General features: G+C 40.6%; 1 protein-coding gene across 2 annotated transcripts; it reads right to left on the bottom strand.

The window, feature by feature from the left end:
- Window positions 1-1,403: 1,403 nt before the first annotated feature.
- Window positions 1,404-20,730, bottom strand: FAM210A (family with sequence similarity 210 member A). 2 transcript variants are annotated; one of them, XM_054285077.1, is made up of 5 exons: window positions 20,713-20,730; window positions 8,218-8,325; window positions 6,549-7,021; window positions 4,351-4,462; window positions 1,404-3,295 (listed from the first exon to the last, which is right to left on the bottom strand). In XM_054285077.1, the coding sequence occupies exons 3-5, from the start codon at window positions 6,995-6,997 to the stop codon at window positions 2,963-2,965; spliced, it is 894 nt and encodes a 297-aa protein (XP_054141052.1). In that variant the 5' UTR covers window positions 6,998-7,021; window positions 8,218-8,325; window positions 20,713-20,730; the 3' UTR covers window positions 1,404-2,962. The 2 variants fall into 2 exon arrangements, with proteins under 2 accessions (XP_054141052.1, XP_054141051.1); XM_054285076.1 differs by lacking the exon at window positions 20,713-20,730 and adding an exon at window positions 20,576-20,662.
- Between the last annotated feature and the right edge of the window lie 182 nt (window positions 20,731-20,912).

A 20,912-nucleotide genomic window follows, 5' to 3' on the forward strand; every position in this document is an offset into this window, starting at 1 on the left:
GCCTGAAGGGACAGCCCTTTCCCATGAGGATGCTGAACAACGAGAGGTAAAAAGGCAAGCCCTGGTAGCACTGACTGAATGGTCCTACAGGCAACAGAAGATGCTGCTGGGCTTCTCTCTGGGCTTTTCACCTCACCAAGGACTCCTGGCACTCACTGGGCACTCCCTTGGTTGGGTCACTTGTGGGCTGCCTCAGGGGCTCTTGGTGCTGTGGCCAAACTGCTTTCCCAGGCCATGGCACCTGCTCCCCTGTCCTTCTCTGCTGCTGAAGGCTCTCACTGGTGCTGTTCCACCTTAAGGGACACTGCTGCCACACGAGTGTGCCAACTGTGCTGGCCTGGGCACCAGAAGGAGACGCTGTCCCCAGGTGCCCCTTGCTTGCCCCAGCCTGCCAGCACAGTGCAGGCACACGGCCTCTTCAAAGGGTGGTGGCCCCTGGCTGCCAGGCATGCAGACTCACGCTAAGGCAGACTGTCACTAACGAGAACTGCACCTCAGTATCATGGCAATAATTTATAAGTGAGATACAGGACAGAAGTCAACTTTAGCTTAGTTAAAACTGCAGCATGGCTGGGTACCTGCTGGGCACCAAGTGGCATTACATTCATTGGGCAGCCCAGGAAACACCCCAGGTGCTCTCTGCACTAACAAGGCAGAGGTTCCATAGAAGGCCAATTTGAGACAAGATCATCAAGCATGTGACTAATTGTCACAAAAGCTCTCCAGGTCAGACTTCTAAAGTCTTGAAGACTTCCCCTCTGGCTTTGTATAAATGGATCCATGTAACTGTGCTTTGTCAATTGACATGCTGGGTGGAGAAAGTGGTTGTCCCAGAAACTCCTCAAGCTTCTCCATGCTGCAAAATTGACCACCTACACAGAGGAGGCACTTGGCAAGAGTCCCCGTGAGCTGTTCCTGCAGCCGCAGAAATGATCACACAGGACAGTCAACTCCAGGTCAATCAGCTTTTGTACTTGGCATGAGTAGAGATGGATCAATAAACACTGGAGTGGTCACAGGCCAGCTGGGCAAGGGGAAGGGCAGGAAGAGGTGCTGTAATGAACAAGTTCTAACATGTCTCAGGGCTAAAAACTCATCCTAGGATACCAAGGTGCCCCTGTGCAATCCCTGCCACGTGTAAGTTGCACTGAAAGAGTCCCATATGTGGCCCCAGACTGAAAGTGATCATGCAATGTTACTGGGGCACACTCTGGGCTTTGCAGGGTCCTGCAGGACATGGGTAACACTGCCCCCAAAAGTGGGAAATCAGAAGAAATGCCAACATCAGAAGATTGTGTGCAGGGGGACAATAAGGAAAAGCACACTAAAAGAGCAAAACAAAATAGCATCTATTAACTCTAGTCCTTAACAGTAGTACGTAGCAGTGTAAGAGTTCACAGAAATATTTTTTTTAATAATTTTCATCAGAAACATGGCACTTTACATCTTCAGGTCACTGAATATACAATGATTATTCCTCACAACATCCCTGTGAGGTAGGCATTAGATTGCAGTTACTATTTAACATGTGGGCAGAGGCAGAGAAGTATGTAATGAATCCTGCACAATTAAGTTAATGAAGTTCAACTCACTTAAACATGGAGAAGCCCTCAGTGACTTGAATGAGAATGGGACAATGGGGCAGAGCTGATACTTCATCAGCTGTATTTTTTTCACTCCAGTCAGATGCAATGCTCAGGGTCCAATACTATTGCTTCCCCATATCCCCCTGAAAAAAGCACCTTTGTTGAACAACTTACACATGCTGAGTTGCTACAAAGTGAGATCTGTAGTAGAAATAGGAAACACAAACTTCAATTCAGCCTACATTTGAATAAAACTGAGAGAAGTTTGCCTGCCCAGCCAAATAGAACACTTTCAACTTTAGTCCTTTATGACATCTGAGACAGCATTTCAGCCTTCAGGTATGAATAAGTGTTTGCTTGACTTAATCTAGGGGAAAAAAGTTTGGTAGACTGAGATTGCTGTCTCAGAAGTCATGCTTATTTTAGTCAAATTGTTTTACTGAGGGAGGAGGAGGAGGAACTTTGGGGTTTAACTCTAACTTTCCATGTGTTTAAAAAGCCCCTTAGTATAGCAATTTCTCAAATAAACTTTTCTTTCAAATTTTTTTTGTTTCAAAAATGAAATAGAGCAAGTTTGTAAACTTTAACACAATGAACAAATCCTAGTGTTTAATATACAATTATTGATTTTAATGACTTTGTACTGTAAATCAACTTCAGGAAACAAAGTATACTTGACAGTATGGCTACTGTGATTAACTCATCTTCCTATAGCTTTCAGTTGAGATTTCTGAAGAGATGCACTGTTCAAGAAAGATTCATAGTCTCAGCCCATAAACCACAGCAGCCTGGCTGAAGCCAAGGAAGCCATTGTAATGAATTCCTGCTGAGCAGCTGATCCATAAATTCCTTCATGGGCAGTATCAGTGACAACGGTCTGCTCCAAATTGAGAGATGATCACGATTGAAGAGGCTTGGGTCCATGTGCTCTAAAAATCTAAACATGCTGCTCTTCCCAACAGAGAAATCTTCATTCTTACTTAATGGAAGACTCAGTCTAGTGGAACCATGCCTGTGCACTATGATGGGAGAAGAACAGAGTGGTGGCTCTTGGCAGAAATCGCCTTCATTTTGAGGAAGAGGGTGTGGGGAAAAAAAAAAGAGGGAAGAGTAATTCTTAACATTATTACCAAGGGACTTGTAAACTTCTAATCTGAGATTTACTTTTCCTTCTGAAAATTGAAACTTTTAGGTCACAACCTCTTCCCCAAGGAACTTTAACCTTTAAATCCATGTAGCAATTGTCGTCTCCAGACAAAGGGTAAAAAATATAAAAGAAAAAAAAGAAAAAAAAGCTCAGAAGTGCACTTTGCATATCCTGCCTCACAAACGGTTAAAGTGCTAAGTTTGATATATCCAAAAACTAAGCATCTCTCCTACTCCTTTATTTTTTTAAATGAAACTTTCTCTTTGGTTTCTTGTATCTTCCCTGTAATTTTATCCTTCGTTTCCTCCATCTTCTCTGTAATTTTATCCTTTGTTTCCCCCATCTTCTCCGTAATTTTATCCTTTGTTTCCCCCATCTTCTCTGTAATTTTATCCTTTGTTTCCCCCATCTTCTCTGTGATTTTATCCTTTGTTTCCTCCATCCTGTCTTGTAGGTATTCCTTTACTGGTGGTGGTGTGGACATGTAGCCGTGCTTACGTAGGTATTTAACAGTGACAGATGTTCCTCCCAAAGTCACAGTGTATCTGGCAGGAGTTGCAATCTTAAAGAAACCAAAGAATACACCACATAGATAAAATAGGAAAATAACATCCAGCAAAAGATATTTTTTTGTGTTGAAAATCTATTTTGACCAGTGTCAGATTCTAAAGGTATCTTCAATTTATAATGAAATAAGCCAGTTTACAGTGCATCCCCTAGAAGTGCATACCTTTTACTTTAAGTATCATTTTGTCAGAGCCAGCAAGGGCATTAGACCTCCCTTAAAAAAACTCAACACACCAACCCTCCCTGTGCAGCTTGCAGACAAACATTCGGCATCTTGATGCAATTCAGAACAGACTGCATGTGAACACCGAGTTTCTTCCAACACTTCCAGATCTCCCAGCTATGACAACATCTTTATATTTAACTGTATTCATTTATTGGTCTCTTTTAGGCAAAGGAAAAGTTGGAAAGAGTCGTACTTTCACATTTTGTTTGGGAAAGTAACCCCTTTGAAAACAGGCAAGAAGGACATCGCTTTTAGAAACAAAACAAATTGAGTGGCATGTACAGCGAATACTGTACCTTGTTTTTGAATGGTCTGACATGTTTCAAGTTTCCCAAACACAGACTTTGCACATATAAAGCAACAAAAGGAAACCCAAACCTGAATATAAGTAATTGATTCAAATGACAATGAAAATACTTGAGAGTGATGGACATCTAAGGGGAAGACAAAAAATCATTTAGGATAAAAATAACTGTCCTTTTATCTGAAATTCAATGAAGTGTTTAGACTTAACCTCTTTGTCCCTGCTAATTATGTCAGGGATACAGAAGAATAACTTAATTGTCATCTCAGAAGGCTGCAATACTTCTGCAGCAAAGAAGTTATTTTAGAAATACTCCTTGAAGTCTATTTTAGATAGACTCCTTGAAGGAACACAGGACACATATCAACTTGCATGGGACTATTTTTACCACAAAATGAATGCTTAAGTACATGCAGCTATCGAAGAAAGCTAATTAATTCTTTCTGCTGTAAACAAGTAAACCCTGTTTAGTTCACCAGGCAAGACTTAGAGCTTATTTACAAACTATAATTATACTTACTTTATACAATGCATATGCAGTTAGTGCATTTCCACTCTGGGAATTTTTCAGGATGTCTACTACGCTGTCTGGTAAGCCAATCAACTCTAGGAATGGAACAACATTCACCCCACTATAAAAGAGAAAAACATTGGTAACTTGAATGGGAATTTGAAACCTGAACAGTAGAGTACTATTTCTTTATTACACAAACTTCATAATTTGAAAAGAAATTTTTTTTATCTAAACAATAAACTTACAAGATTTATGGTTCTGACCTTAATAAAATTAATGTTCTTTTCAGCATTTCAAAAGGTGACCCATTTATATTATCTCTGTTAGATGGAATGGTTTCTAACTTACCTGTGTCCCAGTTTATGTTTGAGGTAAGTAGATGTAATGGTGGTAAGACAGCTACTCAGGTTCCAGCTGTGCACGTTCAATTTCATGCTCTGTTTTGCCTAAAATTACCTTCTTTTTCTATTAAAATTTCAGACAATGTTCTCCGTTCACTTCTAAATATATCAAACATGGAATGTGGCAAAAGAAAAGGAAGCAACATGTCACACAGACAAGACTTCAGGGGCTTTGAGCTCAGTTCTTCTACTGTGTCAATATAAGCTGTCAAGATGGTGGAGGGAGCTCCTATCACAATTTCTTTCTATTTGACATCCAGGAAAACACCAAAAGAGAAAGGAAAGCTCATCTTTATGTTATAGAAGAAAGCTACACGCAGTTATAGAAGACCTGAGTTTCCAATATTTGACAGTTTGTATTATTGGTACCATTATCTATTTCTATCTAACATTTTAAGCGTTCTTCTGAGCATGCAATCACTTTGGCATCAAGAACAGTAACAGGCAGTAATTTACCAACAGTAACTAGAACCTACAGTCTGAGTAGAGAGTAGGGAATTCCCAGAGCAGGGAATGGAGATCTAGTAGGAGCTGAAGCACAGCTCTAACTGTGCCATTTCATAAACCACTGCTGTTTAGTCTTGTATCACCAGTCATTCTGAGAATTATTCTTCCCCTTCAAGAGAGCACTGCTCCTGTGGTATAACAAACTGAAGCTTTGTTATAATTAGTTTAATTAGTTTCTAGTTGAATATTTCAGTTGTTTTCATCTGCCAAATACCTCCTTTAGCAGCAGGCTTAGGAGTTTCAAGAAAAGTAATCTTCACTCAATGTGAAATGTCTGGACATAAGCATCAACCTGAATTTATTCAAAGCAAAATATTTTTATAGTTCAAGACCTTTATTCCTCTGACATGAGCTAAATTTAGAATGACATTTGGATCTATAGCTCCCAGAAAGGGCAATTATGCCAGCTGGTTAGAGTAACTAAAACAAACACTTGTGCAGTAAGGCATTCTGATGTCAGAGTTCCATCCTTGCCACCACAAACCTCGTTGTTTCATGCTTTCTATTATTAAATATACAACACCAGCAGTCCAGAGATAAACATTTGCTTATATTTAGCAAACTATTTCCAGATAAATAAAACCTCTTTCATCTGAACTAGCAAACTAGCAGCTCATAATTGATGTAGTAGTTTTTTCTGATAAATGCCATTTTCCAGAATGGTGTCTAGCACATGCTGTAACTAAAAGAAACTAAAATTAGAATACTTAGTTTATTTTTTTTTTTTTAAACCACACAGATATTTAATTTTCAATTAAAAAGTATGGTCTACAGCAGCATATTTTTCAGTGGATGGCAGGAAAGACAGGAAACAGAAACAAAAAAGGAGGGGATACACATTGTGAACAGCTAAGGGAGGTAAATCCATGAAATGAAAATCCAGTTATGAGGAAGGACTGGGGATGAAGTCCAAGGGCAAAAAAAAAGGTCTATAAAGATCTCAACTAGCCATTCATAATCAGGATTCCAAATCCCTATCTTTACCTTTTGAGAGATTACTAATAATTTCAATGCTGTTTACATCCATTCATCATTTTGGAGAGATGAGCATACCTGTAAATGTCAGCACCATACCTGGTACACAGCAATAACTGCATGGTAATAGTATCTACATGACACTCTCAGGAATCCTATATACTTCCAACATTACCCTTATGCTTTAGTCAAAAACGTAGCCACATTTCTCTTCTAAGTATAAAGGCACTTTTTAACAGGCAAGAATAATTTATATGACCATTCACTAGTAGATCTGAATTCAACCACGGTACTGGGCACTGCAACAAAATACCAACTTACTTCATGGCTGCATAGTAAAAGGATCCAAACCATACACTGGAAGTCACAAGGTGCACTGGAACCATGACTTTCCCATACTGCTTAAAAGTCTTCTTGAACCTCTGAACAAGACTAATTGATTTATCTTGCAATGGATCAAGTTCTGAAGAATCTGACTCTGCAGGGCTCTGCTTGGGCGCATCAGTGGCCGAAGGCAAAGGATTTCTCTCTCCTGGTGCTTTGTGAGAAGTGTCTGCTGGCTGTGATGGAAAAGCAGTTTTCTTTGAGGCAAAGTGAGCTGCACCTGCATGAAGACATCGTTTAGGAGGGTCCAGTGCCAGAATCACTTTGCATCCCACATTAGGCAGCACAGACTGTCCTTTTAAGCACTGAAAGACACCGGTGCGAGGGAAGAACCAACACGTCCCATGAGCCAGCTGAGATGCAGAATGGAGCAGACTCCGCTGCATTTTGGAGAAGTGTGGATGAAGTTTCTGTAAAAAAGAAACAAGAGTAAACAAACTGCATTTCAATGGTGTGATTTCTGCTTGCTCCAATGCCACTTACAATTCTCAAAATTTAAATGGCTTCCTATTCTACTTTAAAGAGGTTTTCTTGATCTTCCTTTGCAGAAATAGTTACGTTCTGAAATGAAGGAAATAATTTTCTAATTTTTTCAGCATTCTGAACTAAAATAGTCCCTTCACATAACATATTCTGCTCCTCACTGCTAAAATGATTGCAATACTCCCAAAAAAACATTCTTAGGAGTTTAAGAATCTACTTACTTCTACTGCTTTTATCTACATAACCTGGCACAGCCATTGAAAAGTTACCCTTAAACTTCACTTATAGTAGCATCTGATAACTTGAGTGAACCTTGAGCCTACATAAATGCATTATAAATTCACTGAAGTAAGTGTGCAATTAAAATTTATTTTTGGTGCCAGTGCATTCTTAGTTTTGGTAAAATTTTTCATGTTCTATACTATTTTCAATAGAAGTTCATAAAATTGAAAAAGTCCAATAGAAATAATTATTAATGATCAAGCAATAGCCTAAATAGTAACAAATGTAACTGCAACAGTCTGTCAGTAATACCTGTCAGGAAGGGGGAAGGTACTGTTGAATGTCATGTATTAACATGAGCAAAACTGAATTGTAATTTTCCAAACATTGCAATGCAAAGAATATTTTAAAACTGTGGAATAACCCAGTTAACTTTATGATTTTGAATACTTAGCAATTACTCCTGAAAGTTTGAAACAACTATTGAGAGCTTCCCCACAAAGAAGAAAGGAATTTAGTTTTGCATGCATAGAAATAATTTTTACCCCCCAAAAAGCATGCTTTGAAATTGTGAAATACTTGTTCCTTTCCTTTATTCAATGGTTGCAAGTTACAGAACTAACAAAAAAAAGGTGATGCTAATTGATGTAACAAATGCCACTTAAGTTACTTACCTTACGAGTTTTGTGCATTACTAATGCTTTTCCATTTTCACTTATCACAATTCTTTATCCAAACTAGAAATCATTGAAATTTAATTGAAACGTCATATATGCTTTCCCTTCACCTTAGATATATGCCAGGTGCTTTAGCAGTGAATTTTTCTAGGCTGCAGAAAATGATCAATACTTCCTAACACAGGAAGAATTTAAAAAAAAAAAGAAATGGAAACCATACATACCCTTTTTTACTTTCTAGATATGGTAAAGTGTGTATCTTCAAAAAGTTGCAACTCTTCCACTAGTTCCCCACCTTTCAAATATATGTCTTGAACACATTGAGGCCCCTGCTAAAGTGAAAAAGGGCACATTTAGAGAGATAGCAACAAGAGCAAATTAATCCTGTGAAGATTTATTTCTGATCACCCTGAAACGTTGCAACTGAAAAGTTATTGGTGTAAATTCCCTTTAGAATACTGACATGCTAATGGGACATTTTTTCTGTCTAATTTTAGAAGTTCCTCAACTTTGAATTACTGTTCTCTTCCAAGAGAGGAAAGTTTCATAATACAAATGGATCTGTTGGAACAGTCCTACCTGTATGTTTTCTAGGTATTTTTATGCTACTTTTGTACTTGAATTAATGGCAATTACTAGAATTACAATGTTTGATGTGGGGACAAGAAGAATTCCCAGGTTGCAAACTCCCTGGGAACCTCTGCATTGCTTGTGACACACACTTTTGCTGAACTCCTGCTAACAAAAGGTACTGCATCAACAGGGGAAAAGGAACTGGTGTCTCTATATAAGGAAGCAGTTACTCTGTGCTGTTGACAGAGTATGAACTTGGTGGGAGTCAGGAAGTGCTGCTGCTGCTCATGGAGCAGTAAATCAGCTACAGGTACTGGCTCTCCACAACTCAGTTTTCTTTAAGACTTCATTGGAAGCAGCAATTCTTGTGGTATGTCTAGTTTTACAAGAAGCAGAGATTCTTGCTTACTTCTGAAATCCAAATGCAATTGCTTCTCAAAACAAGAAGTAGTGAAAACACTCAGTAAAACTCAAGTGTTCAGATGGCACTCCATCATATGCCAACTACTTAACTGATTTATAGAAATTGTAACAACAAACTTGGAACATGACAACTGTGTTCCTTGCCTACTGTCACTTACAGTTCTTTCCTGAGGTATAACATTCTCCACAGAGAACTGTTTTCCTCTCTCACTAATAGCACACAGCACTGAGTGTCTGCCCTAAGTAGATTTTCTCAATATCCAGCTAGCAGACTCAGCAAAAGGCATCCACCTATGGGAATCTGGAGGCTCTTGAGTCAGACTTCTACTGTTCACCAGTACCCTATTGAAAAATATCTGGTTCAAACAAGCTGTGCAAATTGCAGCATGGGGGAAACCATAGTTTTAAGTAATTTATGTTATTAACAGGACACTGCATTCCAGCAGCCTTGGGAAGAGATCATTCTTCAGCACAAGACTGAGAAGCTGAACAAGCATTTCTGAATTTTTTCCATTCTTTGTAGTGTATTTATAGCAGCACTTCTCAGAGCACTGTTTCTAGGTTTTGCATTCTAGCACTGTCCCAGCACCTCTGACCCAGCACAGTGGCTGCAGAACATCTGGGGAGGAAATGGTTCTGTTCTCCTGAGTGTGGGTCACCACCATGTCCAATGCTTGTCAGGCAGCACATGACACTGCTGTGATCAGTAAATGAGTTTCAAGGTCTTTGCTCACCAAGTTACATGCACCATGTAAAACTTAAATATAGAATGTCACCAATGGCTTTAGAGCAGAGAAGGTTTTGGGGCTACTACAAGAATTTCCATGCCACTTTTTGTTCCTAGACTCAGATGGACTTGAAAGTCATTAATTAAAGGCTTTTTTCTCCATGATGCATGACGTGGTAGGTCAAAAGGAATGCTATCTAAACATCTACAGTAGACCCTGAAGAGGTTTTGCACCTTGTAAGCAGATAGTATGGTTCTAGTGATATTCTGCATAACTGCTTACTGTTTGTTTCTCCATTTTAAAATGTGGAGAAGCACAATAGCTTGATAGATAAGGAAAGGGTAAGATATGACAGTGCTTATGTTTGAGAGCATAAAAGAAAACATTTTTTGAAACAAGGTAAAAGTTTTCCTAATGACCTTACTGTGTTTCTCAGGGAAATGCTTTGCTTATTTAAATGAACAAAGGAGAGCCCTTTTGAAGTGTTGGTACATTGAGTTTTACACTGCTGCCCAGAAGCACGGCATGAGGGAACTATTATAAAGGTTACAGCATGATGTAGAAAAGGCATATGAATAAAGGAACACATTAATACAGCATACCCTATGTAAATTCATTTTAAAGAAGCAAACATTTTTAAAGAGGTGATGGGTGCAGCTGCTCAATTGTTATACTTCAGCTACTTGGCTCAACAATGCAAACAAATTTTTATCAGGACATATAAAGTACACAGTTATTATGGTTGGAGATCCAAATAAATATGAAACTAGCTGTTTCATCCCTCTAAAACATGAGATGAATACAGAGAAACTTGTGATTTAAGACAATTAATGAGAGGAAGTTCCTAAAACCCTGTGCACTCAACAGGCAGGAGAAAGTGTGTCAGCCTATGGATCTGAGACAAGAATTTCTTCTCTAAGTATAATACTTCTCAAAGAAATTACTGGAGCTACACAAGCTGTACAATTGCCCCTGTAACTTTAGGTTGTTAAAAACACTCAGATTCTAAGGAAGTCAGGACAGTAACCTGAATGTTACCCACAATTGCACCTAGTGACTTGTGAGAAGTTGCTTCTTCATTTTAGCGCGTTTAACATTTTTCCTGCTGCAAAGATACAGAAAAGGACAAGAAGGTACAAGCTCCAAATACCAAGGTGAGAAAGCACTTATCTGTGGGGTGGGAGCAGGGGGAAAGGTGTTTTAAAACATCTTAGATTATTTTATTAGTTTTCTCTTAAAAATGCCACAAAGAAAAAAAAATCTGTCTAAGGACAAATATAACTCAAGTTCTCTGCTCCAAGAATTCCATGTGGTCAGTGACAGAATAGATATTAGCTACAGAAACCATGAAATGCTACACAGACACTTGTGATATGGTCTCCTCTTCAGCACTGTCACATCCCAGCTAACTATTTAGTAAGATCTCAAGCAGACTGCACATTGAGGTGTAGAGATACTGGCTGTTCAAGACAAACTCCTGTTTGGGATTCTGGGACATCCATTTAATTCCTAAAGGCATCCTTGTCTCGTGGTGAGCTGTTAACAAGGCCTCTGACATAAAGGGAGTACTCCAGGGGCCTCTTAAGGAAAAGAACAGATCAGCTTCTCATTGCAGTGCTGGAGGTTTTGCTTAGGAAACTTCTGTACTTGTGTTATAATTCAGATCAGCTTTGGCATAAATCTGATATACTACAAGAGCATCCTAGCTCTTGCATTTGCTCTACTTTCCAGTGATAATTAGGAAGTAGATATTAGATTTGCTTTTTGTTCCTAAGGACAAAAGAAATTCAGGAATTTTAAATGCCACAGAGCTGGTTTATGTGACTGTCGCAAACTCATTGGCTTTGGATGTGTGCTAACACGTTCTATGCCAAAAAAGCTCTGGGAGATCTCTGGAAAACACAGAAGTAACAGGCCTGGCCAATACAGGTATGGCAAAGGCTGCTGTGGATATTTACTGTTCGAAAGAGAAAATGTGTCAGAGATACTGTCAGAGAAACTTTCATCAGGGTATTTTGTCTAAAAATGGTTACCCTGCTACAATTAATGTTTTTTGAGTTACTAGAAAAATTAAAATATAAGAAGTTGGCAGTGCATAAAAGATGGCAAAAACTTTAGTGTTAAGATAATGGCAAAAACTTCAGTGTTAAGTTTGTTTGTAAAAGAGGTCAGAAAGCATCTGAGGGAATTGAGAGTATAGTATATGCAGAGAACACTGGATTATTTTCTCAGTTGTACCAGAAACACTCTGGACACAATATGTAAATATGGATGACTTTAAAGCATTTTCACTTGTTCTGTTACTGTTTAAAAAAAGAACATTAATTATACCACAGGAGAGTTCCCAATGAAAATCCGTGAGCTTTTTCTACTCCCAAGGCACCTTTCTATGGAAACAGAGAATTAATTTACATTCTTGTCATATTTAGTGTAAAATCTAGAAAACTTAGAGAATTGTGTGTGGCAGACAGAGTAGAATTTAGAAAGGAAACAAATCAAGTTTTCAGAAATCCTTTTCAACTCATCTTTCAGATGGCATAAAAAGCACATACAGAGCTCTCATCCAAGCAGCTCAGTTTAATAAACAACACCACCATATTGCTCACATTTTTACTAAATAAAAAACCCCCAAAGCTTGTTTTCAGATTTAACTTGTTCTTTTCAAGCACTCATTGACAGTGTATATAAAAAAAACCCCAAAACTAATTTTGCCAAGCTTATAAACCAAAATAAGAAAATAGGAAAACCACAATTGAAAACATATATAGGTGTCCTAAAAGTCTGGGAACATATTTTAAAATAATTTTAAGACTAGTGCAATACATGCAAAGCATTGCTTTTCTTAAATTCAATGTAAAATAAAACTGTAAACCTCTTGGTAACTGGAAAGGGTTGGTACAGAATGGAGTCACTAAGCATGGATAGGAAAGTGGCAATGCACAAGGACTTTTTATGCTTTGTATTAATACCTTGAGTGCATGAATGAACATTTAGAATTTCTATTTTGATCTTTACTACTTTTGCAGTATTACTAAAACTATCTGTTATTCATTCTAAACTAAGAAAATTGCTTATAATTTGAAGTTTGGGCATCATTAGCTGTGTAGTTTTGTCTACCACTCAGGACTGTCTGAAAATATAACACCACATTTTAGGTTAAAGGGAGTAATGCAAAATAAGTCACAGTGGAATTTATTTAAAACTTGGTAAAATCATGTTAAAATGGATAAAAGACTAAACCCTTGCAGACAGACAACCCTAAAGCATTAGCCCTACCCTACCTCTACACTATTTTCACTTAGTAAATGCTATGCTATAATTTTTTTAATTGATCATATTATTACAACTCAATACTGCTAAGTGGAGAAAAGACAACAACTTTGTTACTCTTATTTTACCTAAACTACTCTTCTTGCTAAAACACCCTGAGCAAAATCAAAAAAGTGAAATAAACTTTTCCACAGTCCTTACACACTGAATAATCTTCACTGCTACAATCTTCTGATACTCAAATATTAAAAAGGACAAGAAGAAGTAGCTCTAGGAAGAATAAAAGATACTGCAGATGTGTAAAGTCTGCACATTGGATTCAGAGGACAAATAAAGCAGGAGAACGTAATGCAATGCCTGTGTGTTGAATTATACATCTGGAATGCTAAATAGGAGCCTTAGCACAGTCAGTATGTCCGTGGTAACTCCATTTTCCTCTGGGATGGAAAGTACTGGATCTTAAGGTTGCATGTGAATGCTCTCTCTCAAATGCTTCTCAAAGAAAGGATCACAATCACCTGTAGTGCTTTCTGCTCTTCAGAACTGGTTTTAATGGCTGGTGCTATTGCATCTGTTACCGCTGGTTCCTTCTTTCACAAGTTTCGTTCTGCCCTCTACTGAATTTTTATGTAAGTACAACTCAACAAAAAGGTCTCTGCCGTTTATGATTCCATCCAACAAATGCTGCTGGATCATCCTCTGTATCAGTTCCAGAGCCTCTCAGATTATAGGCACATGTCAAGGAAAAATTTGGCTTTTTAAGTGCTATCTGGTTTGATTTTTTTTGGTCCACTTATCACTCTACAGACATGTATGCAATAAGCAAGGCAGAGAAATTATGCTTATAGACTGCAACTAAGCTTAAAAATAGGCATATTATATATCTATGCCAAAAAAGGCCAAAAAAGCCTTATGTTAGTTAAAAGCAGGGGCTGTATTAATCTGTTTCTTCACACTACCTTCCACTTTAGGCTAATGATCAAAATAAGATCTGATTCTCTTTCTACTCCACTTAGGTAGTAACTTTCTGAATCCTAAGGTATCAGTAGTTCATTCCTCCTAGAACACTTGTGGTTGTCTCTCAGAGGGTTTCCAGCCTTGCCACGCAGGTGTGGGGGAGTTAGGGGCATGTGTGTAGTGGTCTGGTGTACAAAGCAGTGGAAAGCTTCCATTGGATAACTAACAGGGGCAGGAAAGGGACTTCACATGAGCAAGCCTCAGATCTGCAGTTTCCTGCATATGACTCTGAACTCCCTCAGGAAAAAAACAAACTAACCCACAACTAAACTGATGAGGGGTTAGATGCTAAAACACGAACAAAAAAATACACAGATCAGTTTTCTACACTTCATCAAAACATTATTTGAGAAGCTCTTAGGATCTTCCCTCTCAATAGTACATTGTATTTTATTCGACTAATTCCTCACCTCTTTCAACTCACTGAGCATCACTGAGAGTGTTTTGACTCTACACTTCAACACACACTGAAATGCACTGGAAATATGGTTATTAGTTCTATGTTCAGATATTTCTTTTATGATGAAATTCAGAGCTGCAGTGCACATCTCTTTTCACTAATAGAGTCATCAATGAGAGTCAAAAGGTTGCTGCCAAAAACTGAACTCTTGCTCAAGACTTCCTGCTACTCCCAACTTGGATTCTAGCAGCCAAGCTCATTTTTTAATTCATAGCTTTTCTGGTCACTCAGCACATCACTGATATAGACAGTGTGGATGATAATAATTAATATTTAAAGTCTTTGGAATAGTAATAAAATATTTATTAATGAAAAATGTAATGAAACAATTAGAGACACACTGCAGATACAGTGACTTTTACAAAAAAAGATGGTGCTGACACAAATAAAGTTCAGCCTTTTTGCCCAGATGCAAAAGGTTGGGTTTGTGCAGCAAGGTTCTGGTGGAGGGTGGGCTATAGGGGTGGCTTCTTTGAGAAGCTGCCAAAAGCTTCCCCCATGTTTGAGAGTGCCAGTGCCAGCCACTCCAAGAGAGACTCACTGCTGGCCAAGGCTGAGACCATCAGTGATGGTGGTAGAGCCATGGGATAACACGGCTAAGAAGGACAAAAAACTGTTGCAGAGATGTAATTGAGGCCAGGGAAGAGCAGAGTGAGAACATGTGAGAGGAGCAGCCCTGCAGACACCAAGGTCAGTGAAGGAGGAGGGAGACGTGCTGCAGGCACAGGAGCTGAGACAAGCCAGCAGCCTGTGGTGCAGACCATGGTGAGGGAGCCGTGTCCCTGCAGCCCATGGAGGTCCAGAGAGGAGCACAGATCCACCTGCAGCCTGGAGAAGCCCACGCCAGAGCAGGTGGATGCCAGGAGGAGGCTGTGAAATTGTAGGAAACCCACACTGGAGAAGGTCCTGTAAGGACCTGGGGCAAGAGGAGTCCATGCTAGAGCAGGTTAGCTGAGAGGACTTGTGATTCCATAAGGGATCCATGCTGGAATGGGCTACTCCTGGAGGACTGCACACAGTGGAAAATGATCCACTCTGGAGCAGTTAAAGAACTACAGCTCATGGGAGGGATTCATGTTGGAGAGGTTTGTGGAAGACTGTCTGCCATGGGCAGGACCCCCTGCTGCAGCAGGGGAAGAATTTTCCCGCTGTGGAGGAAGCAGAGGCAGAGAAAACATGCGAAGAATGGATTGTAACCCCCTTCCCTGGCCTCCTGTACCACAGAGAGGAAGAGTAGGGAAAGAACTGGGAGTACAGTTAAAGCCAGTAAGGAAGCAGGAGTGCCAGAAAGAAATGTCAGGATTTGTTTCACCTCTCATTTCCGTACTCTAATTTGACTGGTGATAAATTCAATCAATTTCCCCACACTGGGTCTGTTTTGCCCATGACAGCAAGCGATGACTGATCTCTCCCTGCCCTTACCTCAACTCAAGAGCCTCTCATTGTATTTTCTTTTCCCAGCCCAGCTGAGGAGGGGAGGGGTAGAGCAGCTTTGGTGGGCACCTGACATCCAGCCGGAGTCAAACTACCACACCAAACTACAGAATACAATCGTAGATATTCAAATACTTTACCATGACTAATTATAAAAGGCATTTATTAGGAATATGCTTAAACTTTGATCTTAGAATCAGCTTCGTACAGCCTTCTGCCCCACCTTCCACAGTGACTACAAAACCTGCTTCCTTTCTAGCCTTGATAAATGCCATTTTGGCCACCTTGGATCTTTGTTGTTTCTTCTCTCCATAACCCAACAGCAAGCAACAGTACTATCTGTAATAATACATTAAGGGCAAATTATATTATGTAATAATTTCATAAGACACTTAACAACCTCTAAGTACCAAGTCTTTTACTCATCAAATTCACCCAAAATGCTTCTAAAGATGCCCAAAAAACATTCTCAAGGAAGAACTCTGAAGCCTTACAATTAGAAACAAAGTAGGAATAAAAGTAAACCAGCATGAAACTGGAAAAAAAACCATCCCAGCTTCCGTAAAAACAGAATTCACAGTGGAAGCATTGGGTTCAAGATTTTTTCTTTTATTCTCTCACCACATTTATTTCACACTTTCAAACACTGAAAAGCTGTCATTTTTCCCAGCAAAAAATACAGAACGTTCATCTTTCAGCAGAATTACTGTTGGCAGACATTCACTTCCAGTACAAATCTTTTCTAAATATTCAAAGTAAGTGCTGAATTCTCTGTTGTGAATTCAAATTTCTCCATATGGGGAAATATGTGCAGTATCAATCAGAATATCTTGAAAAATTATGTGTGAAGAGGCTGATCATAACATTTACAGAACACACACACACTCAAAACCACAGTCTTCATCTAATTTTCAGTAAACGCTATTCCCAACCTCTCTACAAATGAACGTGAACAGTTCTTATAAAAGAAGTAAAATTTTTATTAAGGTCTCGATACCTGAGTGGCTACACCTCCTTGCCCATTATTCAGTTTACTGCCTTACACAGCATTTCTTGCACAGAAGCATGCAAACAACAAAACCACACCATCTACAAGTGTCTGAAAGTGCATCAGATTCAGAGAGCTGTGTCTTTACACCAGAAGGAGCTCTGATGAGACTTTAGTATCAGAACCCTAATAACATTCCTATTCACAGTCTGAAGCAGCAGCATTACAACACTGCTGTATTCAGATTGGGAAAGGAATCCTGTGACTGCAACACCGCAACCTTTGCGAGCACGCTGCTTTCTGCCAGATGTCATCAGCAAAGCCCAAGGCTTGTGGCTCAGCACAGATACATGTCTCATCAGAAAGTACTGTGCTATGGCCTGAGACAGCAGGAAGCAAAGGATGCCATCTAATTTTAACATCAGTAAAGCCAGTTTTTAAATTCACAAAATATTAAGAGAGAATAGTTAACCGCCTGGTTCACGCTGGGGCTAAGCACTACCACTGCACTTAAAGGCAAGTGCTGTCACGTTTTACTAAAATCTTTCAGCAGCCACTTTTGGAAGAGACTCGCTGCATTTTTATTTCCAACCCACAAAATTAATCCATTGGAAAAAAAGTTATTGATTTGTTTTATAATTTGTTTATGAGCACCTGACTGTATTAACAACCAATTCCTTGCTCCATCCCTCTCCTCAAGGACATGGCAAGTCCTAAAGAGCTGCAGGGGATATCTGCTGCAACGTTCTACAAAGCCACAATCACAGTCACACAACTTGTTTGGTTTACATAAGAACTGTTACACAGGATCAAGGTCAATTCTCAGGACAAGATAAAACGGGAGATGCAGGGAATTAAAATTTATAGCCCATCTAAGTGTCCCTTTCATTTCCTGATATGAACAAACAGAGCTTTACCATCCAGATGAATTTATTTCCAAGGGGCAGGGTCATGTCTGGAAACATAACAAAAAATGTGTCTCATTTGAAGAGGATGAGAGGAAAACTGAGTGATGGAAGGCACTGGGCTACAAAGGGTTTTTGAGATTTTTACAAAGGGTTTGAGATTTTTAGAGGAAACACAAAGTTCCAAACAGAGTAAATCCTACTGTGTAATGCCAATGCCTAAAAGAAGATGTGGCTTCAGTCTTCACCAGACAAAAAGTCCTAAGTAGGCACACCACTCTGGCCTGTCGGCGCCTGCTTAAATCACAATTTTCTGGGCAAAATTTAATATGGACAAAGTGTGTTGGACTTAACAGACCTGTACTAGTACCTTCAAGACTCAACTAAATTTACGAAAATAGAATCACAGGTGTCATCAGAATAGATCATAAGGATTTTTTAACTGAAAAGTAACATTTTACTCTCACTGGAATTATACTGGCGGGGACAAAAAGAAAAATGTGCGTTTTTTAGAGGTGTCATGATTCAAAACTCAAAAATTAAGAAAAAGTTCTGTAACTTAAAACAGTGCTCTTTTTTGTTGTTGTTGTTATTGTCTCACTGCACAATCCATTCATCTCAAGCAAAAAAATCTACCAGGGGCACATAATTGTCATTAAGAGTCTCTGACCCCGAGTTTGATCCCTGATCTAAAGTGATGGAACCATGCAGTTACCTATCAGCATATCAAGGTAAAATCCTTATGATCCATTCTGATGACACCTGGCTATCCAGGAAGATTCCCATCAGGTTTTGGGCCCAGGTCTGTCCTTTCAGTGATTTCATTCCATTCCTAATACTGAAATAGTGATGATTATGAATTTGCTTCAGCATCTAATTTTGAAAATTAGTTCATCTTCAACCATCTGATTTAACACCAAAAAGAACTATGCTGGATTGTCTTTCCAACCTGCAGGACTAAACTGATTACAAGGAATTTGCTGAGATTCCATTAGCAGTTTTACATTTTTAAAAATCAGTTTTCTTCCTGCTCTTGTTGAATTTCTCATGCCCTTGTCTTCAAGACCAGAACAAACTCCCTGCAGATCCAGAAATGTGCCAAGATGCAAACTGAGGGCTCTTATCTGACATTAGGGGATATCAAGAGATCCCTGTCTTGCAAAAACACATTGCAGTTTCCCAGTGATACCTATGAGCATACACAAGAGCTGGGGTGTTTTACCTGCAGAAAAGACCGTCTACAGCAGGAGAACTACACAGAATCTTTTAAAAACCAAACCCGATCAAAACTTTTCTTACAGGCACTATAGCTTGTGAAGCAGACCTGCAGACAGTCACACCAGACAAGTCTTTAACTTCTTACATTCTTTACAGACTCCTTAACAGTCTGAATTTATCTACTCAGGTGGAAGCCACCTGATATCCACCTACCCAAATCACCAAATGATTTTTTTTTTTTTTATTTCCTGATGGAAGTGCCTTTTAGACAGTGAGTGCAATTCAGTAACGCTGCCACAAGGGTCAGTCGTACCCTTTTTACCTCAAACAGAAAAGGAGACAAACACCTGCTGCCACCCCCACCTCCATGGAGATGGACAGTGGGGACATACTATCCTCTGTGCATGCAATTCCCACACGGAAACAGCTGCAAGTCACATAAGCACAGGCAGCAAAACACATTCCAAACGAGGAACCTGTGCCCTATCTCTTCCCAAAGCAGCAAAACTTTGGCAAACCATTTTATGTTTATACTTGTACCAGCAATGACACCTTGGGGTAAACTGAAGAACACTTTCAGTTTAAGAACTGGCTTTGGTAAGGAATTCTAGGACGCTTCATGTAGTGCTGTCCAATGTAATGTTCTCTTTCAGGACAGTTGGTAGAGGGAGTTTTGTTAATAGACATTAGTGAGACTGAAGTAGTTTGTAATAGCTGACATAGACCCATGTTTCACTTAACAGCCTTAGCAAAAATTCTGATGACTTCTCTGACTCCCTGGATATACTTCATTAACAGGAGCAGATTACTAATGAGAAACATAACATGGGGACAACAAAACATTTGTAAAGCCACTTCATGCCTTCTGAAAAGACAAGACACAGGCATGTCTAGGAAGAGAACCCCCTTAAGGGGCATAAGCCAGCCGCGGTCCTTCAGTGGTAAAGTAACATAGAACCATGGAATACGCTGACTTGGAAGGGATCCATCAGGATCATCGATGTCCTGTGCACGGCCAACTCCTGGCCCTGCACAGGACATCCCAAGAATCACACCCTGTGATTGAGACTGCGGCCAAACGCCGGAGCTCTGCCAGGCTGGTGCTGCGACCACTTCCCTGGGGAGCCTGCTCCAGTGCCCAGCCATCCTCTGGGTGAAGAACGTTCGCCTAACATCCAGCCTGAACTTCCTCGGACACAGTGTCGTGCCGTTCCCTTGGCTCCTGTCACTGGGCACGGGGGAGCCGAGATCGCCGCTGCCCTTCGTGAAGAAGTCACAGCCTGAGCTCCCACCCCAGATCCCTTCCTCTCCACCCAGGTGCTGCAGCAGGAGCCCACGGCGGAACACCCAGGCCCATCCAGCGTCACCTCCCTACCAGGAAATCTCTCTTTCCAACCCGCTTTCCTGGGCCGCGGCCGACATCCTTCAGCGCCGGGCAAGGCGGACCGGTCACCGGGAAGGCACAGCCGGGAGGAAGGCGCCAGCAGCCCGATCCCCCCACAAGCCGGGCCGGAGTGGGATCCCTCCCGATCCCGCCGCTCCCGCCCCGCCCCGCCCCGCCGGTACCTCGTGCCGGGCCCGCGCCGCTCCTCAGGGCCCCGCGCGCCTCGGGCACGCACCGGTGCCACCAACGGCCGCTCCCGTCACGCCCCCCCCCCCGCCCGCCCCGCGCAACGTGCGGCGGCGCCCGTCCCCACCATCACCTTCAGGCCCGGCGGCGCCCTCCCACTGCGCAGGCGCGAGCACCGCCCCCCTCTCGCACAGCCCCCTGGGACTCGTAGTCCCTCTGCCCTGCTGGAACACCGCCGCCTTTCACAGAGCCAAGTTTGGAAGTGACCTTTAAGACCATCCTGCCCAATCGTCAGTCAGGCACTGCCACTGTGACCCCCTAACCCAAATCACC

This window comes from Melozone crissalis, unplaced genomic scaffold (assembly GCF_028551555.1).
Source record: "Melozone crissalis strain CALT ecotype California unplaced genomic scaffold, PUWL_Pcris_2 ptg000042l_1, whole genome shotgun sequence".
NCBI lineage: Eukaryota > Metazoa > Chordata > Aves > Passeriformes > Passerellidae > Melozone > Melozone crissalis.